Source organism: Xiphophorus couchianus, chromosome 21, assembly GCF_001444195.1.
Source record: "Xiphophorus couchianus chromosome 21, X_couchianus-1.0, whole genome shotgun sequence".
Lineage (NCBI taxonomy): Eukaryota > Metazoa > Chordata > Actinopteri > Cyprinodontiformes > Poeciliidae > Xiphophorus > Xiphophorus couchianus.
The window spans coordinates 10,546,964-10,569,798 of NC_040248.1; the positions used below are offsets into that span (position 1 = coordinate 10,546,964).

The 22,835-nt window shown below is 39.0% G+C and overlaps 1 protein-coding gene across 5 annotated transcripts; it reads left to right on the forward strand.

Moving 5' to 3' along the window:
* Positions 1-6,649: 6,649 nt before the first annotated feature.
* Positions 6,650-22,747, forward strand: LOC114137031 (xin actin-binding repeat-containing protein 1). 5 transcript variants are annotated; one of them, XM_028005514.1, is made up of 10 exons: positions 6,650-6,705; positions 6,939-7,111; positions 7,204-7,291; positions 7,374-7,730; positions 8,858-8,936; positions 11,315-11,466; positions 12,194-12,241; positions 18,934-19,064; positions 20,538-20,721; positions 20,841-22,747. In XM_028005514.1, exons 1-9 carry the CDS (start codon positions 6,697-6,699, stop codon positions 20,704-20,706), a joined length of 1,206 nt encoding a protein of 401 aa, XP_027861315.1. In that variant the 5' UTR covers positions 6,650-6,696; the 3' UTR covers positions 20,707-20,721; positions 20,841-22,747. The 5 variants fall into 5 exon arrangements, with proteins under 5 accessions (XP_027861315.1, XP_027861311.1, XP_027861312.1 ...); XM_028005510.1 differs by lacking the exons at positions 18,934-19,064; positions 20,538-20,721; positions 20,841-22,747 and adding exons at positions 6,825-6,856; positions 13,358-18,898 and having other exon boundaries at positions 6,667-6,710; XM_028005511.1 differs by lacking the exons at positions 6,650-6,705; positions 18,934-19,064; positions 20,538-20,721; positions 20,841-22,747 and adding exons at positions 6,729-6,856; positions 13,358-18,898.
* Positions 22,748-22,835: the final 88 nt, after the last annotated feature.

Below are 22,835 nucleotides of genomic sequence, written 5' to 3' on the forward strand. Positions count from 1 at the left end.
GCCGTCAGTCACAACCCTTGCAGTAACTGTATAGCATACAGGTGAGGGAAAGCTTCTACTGAGGATAAATGACCGGATCCAGACAGTGAAGCTAGTAGCCAACATAGTCTAGACCCATCCCTGCTCGAAGGCTAAAGAGAGGCTTTGGGGGATAGACAACTCGAACCGACAGAGAGACGGAGTGATGGATGATCACTTCGAGGAGGAAAATCTGGGGAAGAAACCGGAGGAAGCCGGCCGTCCAGATCGTTTGGAAAATGAGGAGACCTCAACAGAACTGCATCAGCTTTCTGCACAGCTACTGTGACTCAGACCTGAAGCAAGTGGGGAAGTTGGTTCCAAGAATGAGGAACTGAAACATCAACCCGAGACAAAGGAAAGTTGGCTCACTCTTGCTGGAGTGGTTCGTGATGTAATGCTGACAAGACCAGCCAGCAAGCATGCAGAGGAGACGGAGAAAGGTGTCATCAGCCGACGATGGATGAGGAAGCACACCGCGTCCTCCACTGCAGCCATCGAGAAGACATCCGGCAACAGAGGAACAAACACCAGCAGCTGACATCATCCCACAGACGCAGACATGGTTAAAGTCATCACACAGACCCGAGAGAAGCAGCTTGAGAGCGCGAGAGGGAAACAAGTAGCTCATCACAACTTATGGAAGAAGAAAGCAGAACTGAGGCTCCGCCCGAAACTTGAGGTGCAGCGACAAGGCGCACACCTGAGAAGAAGCCCTATGGAGGGGCAAAGATGACGACCTTTCGTGCCACTAAGAAAGGTTGTCTCTGCCGGTGTCGAGGTGGGACAGAACACCTAAGGACAGGTGGTCCTAGAGTAGCACGGGGACCAGGTAGTACGGTGCGTGCATAAGGCCCTCGAATATGCAGGCGTGCTACACCCCCGTGAAGAACTGAGCAAGCAGGACTGCTGGATGTCCCTTCAGCCCATCCGATGCAGCTGTGTGACTTTGAGGTATGTGGTCGATACGCAGGGCACCCAGGGCAGCGGATGGAAGGTTTGTTCATCAAGAGCACAGTCCCATGGGGTTCAGTCTGCATGGATGTAGCAGAGCCAATGGGGATAACAGAAAAGAGAGGTGAGAAGTACCTCTTGGTGCTGATGGACACAGTGACAACTGCTAGAAGAGCAGGTCTTCCCCTGCAGAGGAACTCCGTTCACGTCACAGAAAGCAGGGAGGCGAAGACACTTCTCCTTTTTGCTTAGAGAAGGAAAAGGGAAGTTGCAGCTCAAATTGTCACTGAAAACAGGGCAGAGAGTTTGGATTAAAGCTCAAGATCGGCCTGCAACTACGGTGATCAAGCTGAGATTCAACGCCCGAGATTTTGTAAAGTAAGTACTGAACTTCAACACAGTACTACTGATGAAGAAAGGGGTCCATGAGGAAGCAGTGCTCAAGCCAGTTCTTAGCTACAGCGAACCAGAACATTACAAGAAGATGGCCAGAGAATCAAGCACCATGCCATCCTACATTAGACTGGCCACTATTACAGGAAGGTTGCCGTTCAAAGAACAACTTCAAGGCTTTGGACTGGGAGGGCCGTGAAGAAATTGGACTATGCTAAAGAAGAACTCCTGTCACAACCTGATGGATTAAAATGGAAAAGGATCATGATTACGGATAAAGCGTCATGATGCTTATGCTTTTTGCTTTGCTCTGCTGAACAGCCAGAATTTGATTTTTTTTTTTTTGAGGCCTTCTGTCTCAGCCCATCTTCCCTAAAGAACCATTCCACATCCTGAAGAACCGACAGTTCATCCAGCGAAGGTTCCTGTAGAAGAATCAGAGCGATCCAAGTTTTCTTCGACATTCATCACCTCATGGGGGAAATCAAAACTCCATGGAGGGGGTGTCAAGAGAAGTGGAGTTTTGATGACTACACTGAGCCCTCTGTGAAAACTGAGGATGAAGAATCTGCATCTTCACATCCCAGACGAACTTCTTCTCTTTCTAGGGGATGAGGACGGCGAACTGCAGGAGGGTGATGGACTCCCAGCATGTGAAAGGTCTGACCTCGTGGAGGGGGTGTCAAGAAAATCCGAGCTCATCCCACTTCCCCATGCTGGAGATTTTAGTTTAACAGTAATAATAAATAAAGTTATCTTTAAAATGAATCACTCAAGTGACATCAAGGCCCAACATTAGACTTAAGTGTCAATAAAATAAATCTAGTTGTGTGTGTTGTTTTTGTCTCATGCAAACTTTGCTTTAATTCTACTTTTTTCTATCTAATCATAAGAAATCATAGTCAGTCAGAGAGAGTCATTAAACAGGAAAAGCAGGTTTCCTGGAAAAAGAGGAAGTTTCCAGCCTGCAGATTTATAAAAATAGCTGAGACTATTTTAAAGCATGAAAGTTTTAAAAAATTAAATCTAAACATTTTGAGTAATTTGATAAGATTCAAAGTAAAATACTTATATTAATATTGATTTACTTGTAATAATACTTACACTTATATTTGTGAGAACACTTATAAGAAAAACAAGCAAATGTAACTTTGGTATCAAATAATTAGAATAATAGATTATTCTTGGTTTCTTTTCAGAAAACATCTGTAATAACTCACATTAAGATTATAATAAGAATAATTAATAAGTTATGGTTATAAAATTATAAATGAATGCTAAATCAGAGAAGCTAAAGAAAATAAATGTGATATAAATGTGATTTTGACATTGAACTTGAAATGGTGTAAAAGGTTGTAAAACTGCAATTAAACATCACTGATATGTTGGAGGTAGATGGTAGGTGAAAGGTGACAGGAAGGGAAACAGGGGAACTAACAGGAGAGCAGAGATGATCAGCACCTTATATGGAAACAGGAGGTTGAGCAGCCCTGAGACATTGGCACAGACATCATGACATGATGTCTCTTAAGACAGTGACGGATATGAGATCATCTGTCTAAGCAGACAGATGAACCCTATATAAGGTGGGTGCAAAAGAGGAACCGTTCGTTGGATCCTCCGGGCAGCTTCGAGCCAAGATCGAGATGGACAAAGAACTCTGCAGCTGAAGAAGAGCCGGGGCCACGGAGCCGGAGACTGTCCTGCTCATGGAGACCAACCCGTCAGCCCCACAATCTGTGGCTTCGAATCGCACTTCTCTCATCGGCTGGGTTCAGACCCCAAAGACAAAGATGAAGACAAAGACAAGGAAGAAGAACTGGTGCCTTTTTTCCTGCCAGCACCAAGTCCTGTGTGACCTCAGCATCCATGCGGAGAGGAGGCTCATCAGACCTGCGGAGATCCTGGCCTTCATCGATCAACATCTTCCTCCTGTTGCAACACCTTCTTCATCATCGTGCCAGGTCTGGGGTTCGAGGCGCCAAACTCCGTCCGTCTCTCTCTAAGGTTCCTTTTTTAGTTCTCAGTATCAGCAGTAGGGAAAGATAGACTAGATGATTGATTTTACTTATTTGATTATTTCTGCTACTGAATTAAGCTGTACTGACCCTTGCAAAAATGCCTTACTAATAAAATATTTAGCATAAAGAAAATCTAAAAGAGGTTGTGGACATTCAGTTAATGAGTCACCTTAAAGTTCTTTGATGGTTGTAAAATAGCTGTGATGTTTGATTCTGGAGAGGAAGAGGTGGAAAATGTTTTTAGGTTGCTGGTAGCCCATATTTAAAACCTCATCCTTGGGACTCGACCGAGTCACTAAAACCTACCTGGTTCAATAACAAATGCAAGTTGCAAAATAGAGAACGAGCGACCGTTAACAGGTGTGCTCTGTGAAACTAGTTGGCTGTAGGCTGCTCAGTCTGGCTAATTCACAGGGGGAAGAAGGGTGGGACACCTGGATGTAGGCCGTCAGATAACCAGGCGAATCGTTTCTCGAAACCAGCTTAAACAGAGTTTACTTCAGTTCTGGACAGGGTAAATCCCAGCAGATTTAGGAAACTCAACGTACCCGTTAGACGGAGAGCTGGTAGCACATCTCCCCTCTCAGAAGAGGAAGTACGAGAGTGAGAGAGTAGAGACAGAAAGGAGGGGGGGGGTGTTGCGCAACAACACCGTGTATCTTCACGCTTAACCAATACTTTTTCACGTAAGTAAGATACATTTAACTTTGTCATCATAGTGTGAACCAATGTGAAAAAGTTTGAGAAATTGAATTTATCTACTATTGCCTGGTTTTGGATTCACACATGGTGCATTGTTACGTCATCTAAACTTATCTTGTTTAACAATTAAAACCAAAACCTAAGGAGCACAGTATATTGGACATTACTCCTTCTGGGTTTTTAGGAAGAATTTTGTAAAGCTGTTGAGACATTCCTGACAAAATTATATATCAACATTAAGGTGAGAACATACTGGATAAAAATGCACATGTTTGATTTTGCATTGTCATCATCTTTAGCTTAGAATGATTGAGAAACAGTGAGCAGTAGTTATGACTAAAAAGTAACCTGTGCAGGTTAATGTCTAGTCTGAGCTACATGTGCTTTAATAGGACATTCAACAATGGGGGCTTCCTCCTGGTATCCATGTGATCTAGTCAGAAAAGGTGTGATAAATGGATAACATATTCCTTCACGTGCCAAAAATAATGTGCAACCACAAAGCTACAGATGATCTGAATAGTGTTACAAAGTGTTTAACAGCTAGTGCTTACTTATTGAATGAATCATGTTTTTTCTACTGCATTCACCAACACCAAGCCTGTTTTTATTTGATCTCAGACAGGATCTGAACGATCACCACCTAGATTACCTCAATTACATGTTGGACAGTGTCATTTTTAGTAGCAGAGTGAATCATGCACATACAGACACACACACAAGCATGCACAGTGCTGCTGAGTCACGCAGCCACTGTCCGTGCATTTGTCACGAAGCATGCATACGTCCAACTCCGACCAACTCATGACTGCTGGCTTTGTGAGGTGTGTTTCTGTTGCTCACATCCAACAACCAGCATCACATGTTCTGAAAACGTAAAACAGGCGTCCTTTTTTTTACCTTCTGTATTACTTTAAATGTCAAAAACAAGCTGCTATGCTGCAGCATTTAGACACTATTAAATATTTACTCCAATGTCCTAAAAAATGTTCCTGCATTCAGAAGTTTTGAACTGCACTCAGCACTTGGACAATATTATCCTTAACCATCCTGCCTCTGTTCTGACTGCTCTCTGTTCTGGGTTATTTTGGTAACTTTTAAAGAACATAATTTGGCCTTGGATAGCCTCAGCATAATGTTCCCACATAACCCCAGTGTGGTTAAAAACACTAAGCCTTGTTGTAGTGGTCTCTATCGCCCCCTGCTGGGGAAAAGGTGGCCCTTCTATCCTCATTGTTATTCACTCAAGAAAGGGATCCTCATGCAGGAAGCATAAACACTGTGCTTTTCTTCATGCAACTCTTTATAATCTTGGAGTCAGATCTACTGCTGTTTAACTTACCCTCAGACTACCCACTAACCTTCTTCATAAACACAGGACTTGTGTTGTAAATGCAGACCTGTAAAGTCCCCCCTAATATCGGTGCCCAGTTTACAGTCATACAGAGCGCATTGCATATTCCCTTTCATCTCACCAGTGCCTTAGAGACAGAGACGGGAGCTGGTTTGAGAAGCATAAGGAGGGGCATGAGAATGGAGAAGGAGGAGGAAGAGGAGGGAGGAAGAAGGAGAGAGGGAGGGGAAGCAGCCAGGCTGAATCTCTTGGTTTTTGCCCCAGGGGTGTGTGCTGCTGCTGCTGCTGCTGCTGCTGCTACTGTTGCTCTCTCTTTGTCTAAAGACTGATTAACAGCAAAAAGGACCAAAGGGGAGTAAACAAATAGTGTGTGCCAAAGACAAAAGCACATAGACTTATTTTAAGTGCTACCATGCTGGTAATGCTTCAGAAGGATGTTGGTTGAGTTTCAACAACACAATCTCTCAATGATGAATTTGGAAAGCCGTATTATGCATAATTAAATTATATCCTTCTGCAAAACGATTGCAAACTTAAAATCTTATCAACATGAGGAAATTATAAAATTATGACAATAAATACATTTTAAGGGTGCGTTACTGCCCTCAAGTGGAAAGGAAAATCGCAAATTAAAAGACTTGTTTCATCAAAGTGGTGTTAAACCATTAGTGACTTATTGGACTCATATTCATGTGAGCCATGAATATGACTCAGAAAGTAGACTGGTTCTCCAGAGTTTTGGTGGGAAATATGCAAATCAAACCCAAAACAAAAAGACAAAAGGAATTAAACGACCTCATGAATATCCCAACTGAAGCTAGTAACAAACTCCTGTACCAAGACATGGTGACGTTATTCCACTCTGGTCCTCTTCACAAAACCTTTCCATTTGTCTTTTGTAAACAACATGGAAAATTTTGGGGGGGGATTTTTGCAGATATATTAAAAACAGAAAACCAAGAAAACACGTTTACATATGCATTTACAGTCTTTGCTTAGTAATTTGTTGATCCACCTTTGACAGCAATTGCCGACACGCAGAGATATGGCTGTTCACAGTTTAATATTTATATATACATATACATAGTTTGCGGTCAAGGTTTTATATATTTACAGATTTACAGATCCAATCTAAACAGGTAGAGGCAATAAGGAAGTAAAAGGACTTTGCTCCAAAAACGCCTGTTATCAGGTGCAGGTCTTATGATGCTGCGGAAGTGTCTCTATCAGGCTGTCGCGGGGAGCAGGCACTACATGACATCTGTAAGGTAACCATTCATTAAAAATAACCTCTGGAAAACATGATAGATGGCATGATGTTGTTTCTAGAGATTAAGATTATTAATGTGGCAGTATGTTTTCATAAAATGATGTGAAAATAGACTCAAAATGAAAACTACAGGTGAGAGGCTATGTAAGTAAATTATCTGGAGACATTCTGACTACTGCAGAGATGTAGTGTGTTGGTGATAAATCATTCATTTTTGTTTGACAAGTGCTTGAATAAAATTGGAGAAGACCTGACCTGCTTTGATTCGACTATGGAACGGGAAAAGGATCTAAGGCGCAGCCAGTCTTTGAAGAGTCTCCCCTCGCAGTCTGACAAGGCGATCTGGACAGATGCAGGACTGCAGGACAGGACGATATCTGTGTCCCAGTTAGTGGCCAGGTATAAAAAATATCAACTCTTTTCTGTCTCTGTGATAACGGAACATGCAATGATGTGTTAAAAAAAGGCTTTTAAACTTGATAATGGTGTAGGTATCAAACTACAGTGAAGAAAAGGACATCAAGTCAACCTGCGCCAGAGAATAATGTTGAAGGAAATGCAAAGAAACCACTAATGGAGGTAAACCTGTTTATTAGCGATTCTGCACTAAGAAAAATAATTACTTCAGTCTACTGTTTTTTTTTGTAAATATTTTTTTCAGATGACTCCATCTCCCCTGAACAGCAGAGATACTCATCTGGAGTCCCTTCTGAAGAGAAATGAAGAGCGGGAGAGAGCTCGGGCCACAGCCACCCTGACCCGCAGTAAATCAGTGGGTAGCCTCCAAAACAGCACTGGGTCCATAGAGGCCTTGAAGGCTCTTTTTGAGTTGAAGACAACGGCAAAGCTGAAAACAAAGAGCAGTTTTAGAACTGGAAACGTAGCATTAGGTTACGCTGTGGACGAGCCAGTGATGAATGGAGAGACTGAGGATGTGCAGAGTGCTACAGAGGAGCAGAAAAAACCTGCTGAAAAGAAAACTAAAAAGGAGCCAAAAGATGATTTTCTGACTCAAAAGGTAATTACATAACCCAATTATTTTTTGGTTGTTCCTGTTTTTAACTACCATAGAAAATTCAGTTGAATTAGGTTAATTCCTCTTGGTTAGGTATGGAACTGTGTGTGTTACATTTAGGAAGTTTATAAAACATGCATCTTTCATTTGCAAAAGCTGTCCTTTCTTCACTTTGTTTTCCTTGCACCCACAGATATTTATGTTTATGAAGTTACACAAGAGTAGGGGCCACTTTTTTAAAACTATCAGGAAATATAACATATTGACCAATTGATGGTTCCAGTCCCAGAATAAAAACCTTCCATGAAAGGATTGAGCATAACTGAACCTTTGGGATGGATTTTGAGTTATATTTTGCACTGTTGTCTGGCAAGAATTTGCTTTTCCCTCTTTGCTTGCAGAATTTGCAAGAATAAAGCAATAAAAAAATTTAAGCCATAAATGATCCAGTCAAACTCTTCTGATACTGATAATTGCTTTACTTTGAGTGTCTGACCAAAGAATTTTGATTTCAAAAAACTGTAACATATAAAAGAAAAACATGTCCTGCAAATTCTTTTGAATCCAACTGAAAAGAAAGTAATAAGTAGAGTAGCACCTATTTATCTAACATCGTCATAAAACAAGCATCAAAATGCAGGCTGTTTGTGGAAGCATTTGTAGACTGAAAATATTTGAATTTCCCTGCTTCGATGTAATTGACATATCAGGGGTAAAAAATACATTTCCCATTACTTGTTCTGCTGGTCACTGTTCAGAGATGATAAAGAGATTATTGACTGATCTCTAGATGAACCATTTACTGTTCCTGAATCCTTTTCTTAACCTATCCAAATAAAGCTAATTGTGGCGAAAGTATAGGTTATTCCAAACAACTAACATTAAGCTTTGAAAATAAAAACAAAAACAGCTTGCAGACACTGCTGCATAGACGCTGATGCATAGATGCATTAAAGCTTTTCAGAAAGTGCTCTACTTTCTGCAGTGGCTGGAACTATTTCTTTAGACTTTGAAAAATAATAACACATCCAGTTTATCAGCAGTGCTTTGGTTTTGACACCTCCACAGTTGCACCAGACAGACTGTAAGGCCACTTATTAGCAGTGATGATTTCTTTATTCTCTCTCCAGGTGGTGAATCAGACCCAGACAGAGAGGAACAAAACAATAGCGGGCATTGATTTTGAAAAGCTTGCAGCATCTGAAGCTGGTGAATTTCTCATAACATCTTTTTATTAGGATTTATCAACGTTTTCTCCATGAAAACTCCAGTTCAGTAAATCCAGAAATCAGTCAAATGTTCCAAGTGTTTTACCCATGAAGGTGTAGCTAAGGCCAAACTTGTACCTCTTCACTAATCAGGTGTAAGATAAAGTAATGAAAGACAGGCTGACAACAAAAGACAAAACTCAGCAATAGCCTACATATGACTGCAATTAAACCATGGACTAGCGGATGCATAATTTACGCAGTCAGGTCAAAATCCAGCTGATAAGAAAGAACTTGGTTTTCACATTGTATGCTCATGCATTGTGGGCGTGTTCCATCTCCATTTAAATCAAAATGCACAGACACTGAAGTATTCTTACAAGTACACTTACATTTAAAACAAAATAAATTTCTGTGAAGGTGTATGCATCTATGTAGATGTGAGATATCCACACGGTGACTACGCAAAAGCTATGATTGACTAAACCTTGTGTGGAAAACACGGGGTCACTTCAGAGTGGGACAGAAATAGCTGCCAAGTAACAAGTCCTGAATAAGTATAGGAGGGTGAAACGGTCAGCTGTCTCCAGGACAGATGACCCAGAACGAAGGAGCGACACAGCTAGGCAGACACTTTCTTTCAAAACACAAATCAAAAATATACCTAAAACATTTTATTCAGATAACTAGAACAAATTCTGAAGATAGGATCTAAGGAATCAGAATTTCTTCATATTCTGTGAGTATGAAGCATTATTATTATTGAATAGATCTCCATGCATTCCTAAGTCTTTTAATTATCACTTACTTGGAGATAATCCTCCTTAGGTTTTGTTTGTTAGGCCATTTAACTCTGACTCATATATTTGACTTCTGAAGGCAAATGGTTGGTCTGGGTTTTATAGAGGAAAAACAGAGTAGAGAGGACTGAAGACAAATGCATGCTACACTGCTCCATTTTTTATTTTCCTAAAAATTTCAAGACCATGTATCATTTCTTTGCAACATGACACTTATGAGCTAATTTATGCTGGCTTGCCGCCTAAGTCTTCAATATAACCTGCATGATTCAACAGGATAAAATGAGAATAAGTACCACAAAAATCTGCTCTCAAACTCAAGGTAGCAACCTGTAATGATTATATAGAAAACACAGCCAGTTTTAAATGGGATCTTTTGAAACATTTTTACCAGCAGGCTCAAAGAGAGACAATTTTTTCTCACAGTTGCTTAAAAGTTTGGGGTTTGGGAGTATTACCTATTTTCCAGTAACATAGTGCCATTTTATATCACAAACAAATAACTATGTTACCTTCAGTTGTTATGAAAATGCTGTATGTACCAAAAACTAAAATGAAACTTTGATTTTGCATCTGATTGGCTTGCAATTCGCCTCTGTGCTTTTAACAACTTCCTAGCAAAAACATCACAACAACCATTCTTAGGAGAGGTGCACTGAGAAGCAGTTCGTCTGATAAGCTCAGCAGATGCACAGTTGCACCAGGTATTTGCTAATTGCTGTTGCTGCTAGTCTGGAGGAACTGAGTTGGGGAGGAGAGTGTGTGATCTGTGTGGCTGAAGCTCAGCTGGGGCCTAGAGCCGAGCTCCATCGTGTTAAGTAGCGCTGTTTAGGTGTTTCAGCTTTCCAAGCATCATTTACCTTTGAATATTTTTGTTCCTCAAAAATACTATGCAAAAAGGCAGATTTTCCGCAAATAATTTGGAGTTACATTAAGCAAAAAAGTATTTGTGAATAAGGAACCTCAAATAGGCAGGGGTCCACTGCAGCATGATATGCATTATTTAGGCTAAAACTATTCATACCACTTGGCAAATTTGATTTAAAAGCCTTTTACACTAGATGTTTGTTTCTGATAAGAAATGAGAAGGGTTTATCTCCAAAGATAATTAAATAATGTAAAGCAGTTCCAAAAAGACATAATTTTTTAGTCTTTGAGGTTGGAAAGCTTGGAGGGCCTCATTGCTATCACCCTAACAAAGTGAATTCACTATTAGACTGCACTCCTTGTTTAGCTTTTGCTGTGGGGATTCACTCGTGCTTTAACCGTCAGTATGTGTATCAGTGGAGTCAGGTATCTTTCCTGCTCCACCACAAGTATACATTTATAACTCAGCCACATGACAGCTGGTAAATATCATCTCGGGAAGAACTCTGAGCAGGACCCTAAATTAGTACCTGATAATAAATACAGTGGTGACGTGAACATTAACACGGGAGAATTAAGCATTATGTTAGCGGATGACTCACTGTTTAAAACCCTCTTTACTCAATTGCATCGCTCACCAGGCCTTTTTTCCCCTCATGCAAAGTACAATGCGTGTTAAAATTTCAAGCTTACACATCTAATGTCTCTGCAGATGAAAAGAGGAGGTCAGCTGCTGACTTCAGAGACAGTTCTTTCATCCAAACCACAGAGATACCGTCTGTCTCGGTCAAAGCTATGTCTGCTCTCTATATGTCAAAAGTGGCAAATAAGGAATCACCAGACAGGCCTTCTAAAGTGGAAAAGGTCAGTCTGTTAATCATCTGTTTCTTTTCATCCAGGTCAGACTAAACTAGTTTTATTCATAGATCTGAATCAACATCAACCTCTGCATTTAATTAAGATAGTCTCTTATATCATCCATTCATTTTGCATATCTTCCTTAAAAACATTATTTATGTTACTTATAAATAAACTGTAACATTTATAAGTAATGTAAATGTTACATTTACATTACATAATATAATGTAAATTATATATAAACATAATGTCTGAAAGCTTTGGATATCAAATGTGAAGAAACACAAAACTCTACATTTCACTCCATATTTATGGAAGCTGTCATTATAAAAGACATAATGAATGACAAAATAAAAAAAAATTATAATAATTTGGCTACCCTGGTGAAGATATATAAAAATCCTTAGTCAAGAAATTGTCATAACTGGGTCAAATCTTACTGTGAACATATACCAAGGATAATAATTGGAGGCACTTTGCCACCATCTGATTGTCAGGACATTTTTTGAAAAATGTTATGAGTGAGTTTGTTCTGTAGGGATGAATCGTAACTATTTCTATGAAAGAAATATCATTGAAGCCCTTATATTTTGCAGCTGATACTATAGTTTTTAAGTTGTCGAGTGTCTGGCAAGTAACCATGACCGACTGTTTTCTTGGGGCACAATGGTCACAAAGTAACGTCCGGCAGTGGAATAATTTTGTTTATCACATACGTGTTGTTTCCTTTCAGGATCAAGCTCAACCACGAGATTTGGGAAAGTGTACCACGCTAACTAAGGTAAAGCAGTCCATCGCCAGATGTTTTGTTGTTGTTGTGTGATGATTTGGTTGGTGGAATTGGTTCATTTACATTGTCACAATAACAATCAATTTCCCTGCTGACTGCCAACTGACTGCTTGACCTGAGTGATGAAAATTGCACAGTTGTTTTTGAATGAATAAAAATAATCTAGAAAGTCAGTCACTCTGCTTATGTTCACTGACCATGCATAACATTAAGATAACTGAGATGAAATTAATTTAGAAAAATATGCAAATATAAGGGTTTCAGTGAATTTAGCCAGGGCCAAATTGTGATGGCAAGACTGGGCGGTCAAAGGTCATTGATGCACATAGGGAGAGAAGACTGTCCATCATCCAATCCAACAAGCACTAATGCTTATTGGAAGGTCTCTGAATACACACTGAATCATAGTGTTTGGAGTGTGGGGCTGCTTAGCTGCAGAACAGTCAGCTTGCCTATTCTGACCCATGTCCAGCATTGAATCACCAACAAGAACAGGATCAAGGAGTAATGAAAGACGACGGCATGGGCTAATTAATAATGCCACTAATCTGGATGTTAATTTTGATTTACCACCTACCCAAGTATGAGTGCAGTACATATACACCCTTTCATGTACACAATGTTCTATGATGGCTATGGCCACTTTCATCAAGATCCTGCCACAAATAAAAAATTGTTGAGGAACACAAACATTTGGTTTGGTTGGAGACTTGACCTCCAAATTCTCCAGATCTCAATCCAGTTAGCATGTGTGATCTGAAAAGTTCAAAACATGGAAGCCCATCTTATAATTCATAGGACTTAAAAGATCTGCAGCTAACATGACATAATGTTATTGCTGATCAGCACATATTTCATTCCTTCTGCTGCTTCATTTGTTGCTGCAATGCAAGTTTTCTTCCCCCTGTTGGAGTTTTCCCAATCTGTTTACACCCGGCTTGTTGAATGGTATGCATTCATGCCTGAATCTGGTGATAATACGCAGCTCCCTTTTATGTGATGTGTTTGCCTTAACCCTAACCCTTCCTCTGGAGCATGGCTTTTATTTAATCGTCATGTTTATTAAAAAAGATGGATTTTGTAAGACCCATACTTTATTCTTCTAAGATGGATGAAGACTCTGAACAAAGAAAAGATGACTATCCACCACAGCCCCCAGAAGAGCCTGAAAAGGGACTTGAAGACATTGCTGACGGACATTCTGAACAGTTGATGTCTTCCCAACTTGCCAGAGAAAAGTTATTCCAACAACGACAGAAAAACGAGCTGAGACGGCTCCTAAAACATACCTGCCCAGAGATAAAGATGCTGGATGATGTTGTGAATGAGGAGTTTGCTGAAGTGTTGAGTTCTAAATCAGAGTCTGGTGGGGAGACCGGATATGAGGGAGAGGTTCTTTCAAGATGCTTGATATTTGAAAACCGTGGCAGCAGCTACAGCACCCCAAAGACCTGTGTAGAAGAGGGAGCTGTGGAAAGGCAGGATTATCGGAAAATATCAGCGGTTTTGGAAGGGCTAAAAGATGAGCCTTGCACTAAGAGTTGTGAAGGGATGATGATAAGTGATAAATCTCCTGACTTAATATTAAATTATAATAAAGAAGTAGAGGAACAGATAACAAAAATAGATGTTAAAGCTACAAGAAAGATATTTGAGAATAAGTGTTCAAGCACCGTAAAGCCAGATGAGAATCAGAGGAATGTTACTATGGTTTTGAACAAACCATCTGAAATATCTTCTGCTGATAGCATACAAGGCGATAACAAAAGTGGGAATAAGAATTTAGAAGAACAAAAGCTGTGTGCTAGTGCTGTTGGCAAAAGTACAGAATATGACATTTCTTGCAGAGAGGCATTTCCCTGTAATGATTTCCCACTTGAGGGAAGTTTCATAAGTTTTACTGAATCAGAAAGAAAAAGAGAAATAATAAAAACAAATGCAGCACTTTTCCAAAATAACCCCTTTATTTCCTCTAACATTGAAAGAGAGAATTTTTTAAGTCATCCATCAAAAACTCAAAATCAAAGCATTGTAGCAAGTGAAGACTATCCGATTGCCAACGTAAAGAACAGAACACATCTGTTTGAATCGATGCCATTTGATAAAATTAGACATCAGAATCAGGATGAAATTGAGACACTGGTGGAAAATATCAAAGAAACGTTAAATTTCCTCTACCATGTGAAAGCCATTCACTCAGATGGGGCAATTATTGAGGTTAACGAGACAATGATCGCTAAAAAGGCACAGTTCATAATATCAGGCAGGGGACCTGAGATAAAATACGATAAGGTGGCTGAAGGTGGTGCACAAAATTTTATAGTCCAGCTGCTACCGCGGGTAAACCTAAAACCTCAGATAATTTACCTTAAGGAAGATGATAAAGGATTTATGGAGGCCACAGTGGTGGATGCACTGGCTCACCAGCATAGATTCAGTGCAAACAAAGATGCTGAGTTAAAAACTGCCAATGTAGTACAGTTGGTTGAGGATATCCTCATTCAGGACAACTCCCTGAGAAAAGGGGTAATTATTCAAGAAGATGCCAGAAACGATGCAAAAGTCATTGTTTATTCCCTCTACAAATACTTTGATGAAGAAGACGTGAAGAGCTACAGCCCTCCAAACAGTGCAGATCATGATGAACCTGAGGCAGAAACAGTCCCAGTTTCAAAGAGCATCCAAGACCAATCCAGGTCAGGGTCAATTAGGGCCAATGTCAAATTGTTCAAAACTTGCATCGAAAAGGGTGATCTGGGATATTTAAGATCACTTCATGATGATGAACAAACCATTCACAATACTGAACATAGTCAAAGTGAAGTAGCTGTCAGGCTGGATGATGAATCTCATCATCACCATATAAGTAATCCAACTGAAGAGTGTATCCAAGTGGATGTAAAAAAACTAAAAGGCATGTTCTCTGAAGGAACAAGTCCTAATTGTAGTAAATGTGTCAAATCTTCTGCAGTGACATCTGGAAAAAGTCAATCTCCTATATTATGCAATACAGGAGCATTCTTGTTTCCACAGTCCAACAATAGTTTTAATGCTTGCTTCGGTCAAGGGCTTAAAGAAGTTCTGGCAAATTCTGAACATCAAAATCAAAACAGAGTTCAACAAGGTGAAATGGCAGAAGCCTACACAGAAGAACTGTGTGAAATACCCACTGTAACACTGTCAGGAGCAGAAGCAGAATCAGCTCGAGAAATTTCAAGCACAAAAGTGGAATCATGCTTAGAAAAAAGTAATAAATCTCCATTAGTTGAAGGAATTTTCTCAGCACCTGAATCAGACTGGTTATCCAAAAACACAGAAACAGTCAGTGAAGAGGCCAGTTCTAAGAACGAGCACACCTCTGAGACATGCAACAAAATTAATGAAGGATTTAGAGAATTAGCTAAAAATGAAAACGTTAAAATTTCTTTGGTTCCTGAACAAATTTCAGAAGCAAAACCTGAACAACAAGAAGAAGTTTGTTGTCAGGGCACAATACAAGCAGCTTTGGATTCCTTGGAGAAGTCTAATATCAATGTGACAAGAGGAGACATCAGGGCAGCTATGATATACAGACAGTCCAACAAATCTTATCAGAAAAACTCACAAAGTTATGTTCAAAAGCACAGTACTACAGACTTTTGCTTTTTGGCTGAGCCTAAATCAAATCAAGAACAACAAAAGCCAGAAACACCCAACCAAGAAGTAACAGTGGCAAATGTGGAGCCTCCACACCTAACAACAGCAAATACTGAGCCTCTACACCTAACTAAAGACCCACTACACCTACACATGACTGCATCAAATGCAGAGCCTTCTCACCCCTCTGTATCACCACTAAACCTAAAAGTGACTCTGTTAGATGCAGAACCTCCACACCCAACTAAAGAACCACTAAACGTAGATGTGAATGTAATGAATGCAGAGCCTCCACACCCAGCTAGAGAAGCACTGAAGCAAAAAGTAATTGTGACAAATTTGGAGCCTCTGCACCCAGGACTAATGGACATACAAGTGACTGTGTCAAATGCAGAGCCTCCATGCCCAACTACAGAACCACTCAACCAAGAAGTAACTGTGGCAAATGTGGAGCCTTCACACCCAACTAAAGAACTATTAAACCTAGAAGAGACTGTAGTGAATGCAGAGTATCCACACCCATCTAAAGAACTGCTAAACCAAGAAATGACTGTGGCAAATGTGGAGCCTCCATGTCCAACTAAAATGCTGCTCAACCAAGAAGCCACTGTTGCACATGTGGAGCCTTCACACCCACCTAAAGAACCACTAAACCTAGAAGTGGCTGTGCCAGATGCAGAGCCTCCACACCCACCTGAAGAGCCACTCAACCAAGAAGTAACTGTGGCAAATGTGGAGACTTCATCACATGCACCAAAAGAGCCACTCAACCATGAAGCAGCAATGGCAAATCTCAAGCCTCTACATCCAACTGAAGATCCAGTAAAGCTGCAAGTGAATGTGGCAAATGCAGAGCCTCCATGCCTAACTAAAGGATTACTAAACCAAGAAGTAAATGTGGCAAATGCAGAGCCCCCACATCCAATCAAAACCCATAACAGGCCTACTCAGGGTGTTGTGTCAACAAAAAGCAAAAGAATCACTGGCCCCAAACCACCAATTCCACCTAAACCTGAACATTTGAAAGAGAAACAAGAAGTAAGTCAGCCATCTGCTAGTAGGCATCCAGAGGAACACAAAATTAGTACTATGGGAACTGAAGAAATGTTCTGTCAGGTTTCCCAGCCATCAGTAACAACATTGTTTTTAGGTCAAGAAGACACTACCAATAAGTCAGTGGATCATCATGAAAACTACAATTTAGACAAATCTACGAAGATGTTGCAACAAATAAAAGGGAAGTCTGACATACAATGTTTGACTATGCTCTTAGAGAGTAATGAAACAGATATAAGAAAAATAAATGAACAACAAAAGATTGAAACCATAGAAAAGAAAGATATGTCTGAAAGCGCATTCGTACCTGACATAATATCTGAAACAGATGAAACCCATATAAATTTCCATGAGGCCCGGCAAAAATTCACCGGCAAAGTTGTGTCATCAAAAAAGACGGCCCCTGTAAAGCCAAAACGAGTAAAACATGTTCAGTCCTGTGACAAAACCCAAAAACACTTAACAGGAGAATGCACTACAGATGGCACTGTCCACATTGGAGCTAATCCATCATCCAGCAACTGTGAAATAACTGCTGACAGTGCAGATAGGCATTACAAGGACGCAAAGCAAGACATCAAAGTTGAGATGAGGGAAAAGAAAGCAAGAATGGAAACAGATGATGAACGCAGACAGCGACTGTCCATACACATGGATGAGATTGTCAGAGGAAACGTAACTGCGGCAATGGAAATCTTTGAACACTTGAGAAAGCAAGAGCAACTGCAAAGCATTCTGAGTCGTGTAGAAGAAATTGAAAGCGACACGAGTGAGGTTGATGTGACATCTCTCAGGAGAGTATTTGAGAACTTCCCTGACTGGATTGTCAATACAGACAAAACAGGACGAAAGAAGGTCAAAGCAGAAAATAAAGACAAAGTGATGCAGTCGTCAGCAGACAAAAAACATTGCAAGTCCTCAATGGAGCATGTTTATGGAGATCTTGAGCGTGCTAGTGAGGAAATAATAAATCTTAAAGAGCAGACTCTAGCTAGACTTAAGGATATAGAGGATACCATTAAGAAAGCACTTCTTTCTGTTTCTTCACTTAAATCTGACTCAGATATTGCAAATTTATCAAATCTGCTCAAAGAATCCCTGGGGGTTGTGCAAGAATCTCCCCATTCTAGTAAAATAAGCAAAACTGATTTAAGCAGAACCAAACCACAGCAATCAGAAGAAAGTTATTTTCCACAAAGAAGCAGCTCTACAGGCACTGCAGCAGCTCCTACCACAGATCAGTTTTCTACAAAGCAACGGCAAAGCCCTCCATCTTCACCTGCATTCATTTCTATTCAGTCAGCAGCAAGAAAAACAGATAAAACAGACGCTGTGCCACCAGAAACTTTAATCTGTATGAAGTGTCAGTTGAGCCCGAGGCCAGAAGGAAAATTCAGAACCACAAAGACAGTGATGTGCAACAGCCCCACTCAAGGTAAAAAAGTAAAACCCAAGAAAGGAGAAGGACAGCAAACTTCTAACAGCCAACAAAATCGAGAGCTTAGTGTGCTCCAGGTACAAACTGACAGCGAAGGGAACAGCATCAGAGGGACAGCAGTGGAAAACTATGAGAGGACAGATGACTCTGATAACAGGTCTTAGACATCCAAAGCCTCTGCTCTTGTTGCTACTCAGCCAGAAAGCAAAACAAGTCAGGCTGTAATCCAGAGGTTCAGCCGCCAGTAAATCAGGTTAATGATTTGGGTATCTGGACAGATAAGTGTTTGTCTTTCATGTTCTCACAACATGTTCATTATCTACTAAGTACTTATTTGAGTGCTAAATAGAATGATCTTTTATAAGTTTATTGCTGAAGGTATTTCTTAGGTTTTTAACTGTTGCTACTTCAGCATTACGTCATTTGGTTTTTGCTCTACTTTGCATTTGAATTTTAGTACTTTTTACATTTCTATCAGCAACTTTCTAATAAATTCTTTTTGTGAAAATCCTTCTTGAGCTTGAAGTAAACCTAGTCTCATTTTTCTTATCAGTTTCAACCAACTTCTCGAGAGATGTGCTCAGCCTGTCAGAAGCCAGTTTATCAGATGGAAAAAGTCACAGCAGACAAATATATTTTTCACAAAACGTGCTTCTGCTGCAAACAGTGCAAGAAAAAACTAAGGTGGGATATCAAAATATGTTTCACAAGGATCTCTTTCAGTTTTAATCAGGTCTTCTTCCTCTTTTGATTCCATGTTTTACCAACTTAACTGCAGGTAGGCTAAATGTTGTTCATATCCTTGGTAGTTTAAGTTTAATACAATCTTAGGCAACATGTTTCTTCTAACAGGAAATAGTATTGAGATTATGGTGTGGCCAAAGTCCCAACTCTGACAGAGAATCTTTGATGACAAGGAGATAAATCATCAGTCAAAAAACTGGTCAGCACGTATTATAAGCATTTGATTGGTGTAATGATATTAACAGTTTTCCACTCACCATTGAGTATGGTACAATGATTCTTTGAAATACTATATTCTTCATTAAATATTTACCAAAAAAAAAAAATTCTCAATCGACACTTTATTACAGAAGCAGTAAACCTAAATCTGCCAGGGGTATGACATTTTTTCTTCTGAATTGTATACAGATTTAGCAATACAATGATAAATGGGAAACTGATGGAAATAGTATCCAAAAGCAACATATACTTTATACCATGGCAACTACTGCTGTTAGCTTTACCATTGTATAGAAAAAAGGCAAAACAACACAGATATGCCTAAATCCTGTGCTGTTGTTCACATTTAGGCTACAAAGAGTTAATATTGTCACTATCTTACAGTAAAACAGAAAAGGATTCATGTAGATTGTACACAACACAAAGTCTAAAAAGTGCTAAAAACTACCTACCATAATTTTATTTGAACAACCTATATGTATGCTGTGTTATGGAAGTTTACAAAACACTCATGAAAACTGACTTAGAAATAGAAATATTTTGGATTTTGCATGATATTAAAACAGACCAAGCTAACTCCAGGTTTACATTTAGCAAATACACTGTAAGCAGATTCATCACACTAGCAGCATTGAAGTACTAATGTATAGACTAATGTATAGACTAATATTATCCATCTATCCATCCATTTTCTTACACCCTTATCCCATTGGGGTCGGGAGGGTGCTGGTGCCTATCTCCAGCTGTCAACGGGCAAGAGGCGGGGTACACACTGGACAGGTCATCAGGTCACAGGGAGACTAATAGTTTGCTACTACAAAAAACATAATGCTCAATGCTGAAAGTAACAGGTGTAGGTTCAAAAGAAACTGTAGCTGGCAAAATGTAACATATACAATATAGCAAAAAATATACACAAAATAATTTTAAAAAATCCTTTAAAGGTAAAAGGTAAAGGTAATTTTATTTATGTAGCACATTTTCAGCAACAAGGCAATACAAAGTGCTTTAACTATTCATTGGTTGTATCTATTTTAGGCTGTTTAAATCAATCTTCACAATATGTTATACTGCAATGTTTCAAATGTGGGAACTCTGTCCTCATTAATGTTTTCTCTTCCAGTAAAAGTTTTTAACAACTACTGTACATATCACAGGCAATTAGATTTGCTACTAACTTGTACTTTTTTTTAGCATGCAAACTTACACACCTTTGAATGGTGAATTCTACTGCATATTTCACTACCAACAACTGTTCAAACGAAAGGGGAATTATGATGAGGGCTTTGGACACTCTCAGCACAAGAACAAATGGCTGTTCAAGAATTCATCCAGCACAGTGAATGATGAATCTGAGGCGTAACTCTGCAATGGGAAAGTGAGTAACAACAAAAGCCAAAAAAAAAAGGTCTTAATTGCTTGTGTTAATGAATTCAGTCATTTTTGTTGTTAATCACTGTAATCATCTTTGTAACCGTGCTCTCTTTGTGTTCTCAGCCGATGAGTGACAATGACAGCACAGAAAATCCTAATGAAGATGTTTGAGGCAGCTTGTTCAACGGAGTGCAACAGAATTGCACAGGCATATAAACTGCATGATAATTAATGTTAGACAACATATCATAAAATCTACTAATTATTTTTTTAAATGTCTTGCTTTGTGTTGAGACACATGTAATTGTAATCTGTTATTCATTTTATATTCAGCTTCATTGTGCTTTTCTTAGTTTAAAACTGCAGCAACAAATTACAGTAAGGAAGAGCATAATAGAGAAACCACTTACTGCTTGTAATTACCAGATAATCAACAACATAAAAATATCAGGCGAACTTATGAAGATTTCCAAAGTGACATTGTACTTTATGCATATTTAATTTCGTTCTGCAAATTTCTGAAGAATGCTCATAAATAAGTAAGCATTGTTTTGTAAAGTGATTATTTTGTAAATCATTATCAACTTTGTGCAGAGAGAAAAAATTAACCACATAAAATCTAATTTTAATTTCCTTGTGTTTCAGTTCAAAGAGACTTTTATGAACTGTTGCCTCAATGTTTAAGTGCCTTTATTTTGTGCAGATCTGGGTCTGTTACTTTGCTCCCAGTGCCTTCAGGTTTATTGTTCTTAAAATGTGGCTCAGCTGATATTTTACAACTTTTTACAAGCTTTCACTTGGTCCATCCAAGCAGTCTACTGTAGTTTGTTGTGTAGTAGAGGTCTGTGAATTCACAGATCTGTAATCTTAAAAGAAAACATATCCTGATATTTTGTAGCATCCAGATGTTGAAAACAGTTACATAATCTTTAATATGGGCATAAAGAAAACTTATGTTGAGACGTAACAAGATACTGTTAATATTGTGCCCAGGTGTTTGCCATCACAGTGAAATCTCTCCCACAAAGGGTTACTCATTTACCGTCAGTACAAGACTTTCCCTTCAAGTAAATGCAAGCTAATACTAAAATACTCTGATTTTGAAGTAAGAAAGAATGCATTGTAGCGTAAACAACATGGCGACGTCTATGTATCAACATTTTATTAAAATTTATAAAAAATTAACAGCCTACAGTATTAATACTGTACTGTTTTTTTACATATAAAATAAATATTTCCCCAATGAAGTCTATTGTAACTAATTGTGGATGCCTTTAGAAGAAAAAAATATTCTGCATGTTATATTTTATGTTTATATGGAAACTTTGTGACCTCCATGATGAAATTTACACATTTATGCACATTGAGTACTAAGTGTAGTACTCAGTGTGATTGATAGCAGAAAGAGCCTAGCCTCACCATACTCACCAGCAAAGAAAGTACTTCTTCAAGACATAGGGATGCTTGCACATGAAAAAAAGCAAAGTTAAAGTTGTTCAAGACACAAATGAAATATAGTTATTATTTTTTTACTTTTTATTTTGTGCATTCTCCTGTAACGCTGTTCTCGGCAATTGTCCACATAATTCATATCAAAATTACTGTTAGTCAGATTATGACAATATGAAAATGGTGATTTCAAATTAAACAAGAAAATTAGATCAAAATAGATTTAAAGACAAACACTGAATAGAAACAAAGAATTAACAGATTAGGATGAAGCGCAAGTCCAGAACTCCTATAATTAGCAATAACATTTGAATTTTCTCTAAGGGGTACTCATTACTTTTGTTCGCAGTGTTGTAGTGGATAGACTACAGTGGAGAATATGTAACCCAGAGAAGAGCATTATATGTAAGAGCCAACATGTCTGTATTCAAACTGTTGCTGATTTTACAGCGCTCATTCAAGCTTATAAGTATAACTGCTGCCCTGATGTAACGTTTTTTTGCCACAGTGTGGCAAAACATGGACGGAATGACGAATATTTTTTGGTTGTTTCATTAAAGTCTGTTAAATATTATTACCAACAGGTGTGCTGTTAATTAAAGGAGAAACCCTGATAGCTCATATCTGACAATATTGTTGCTGGTCTGTTAGTAATTTGACAGGTCATGA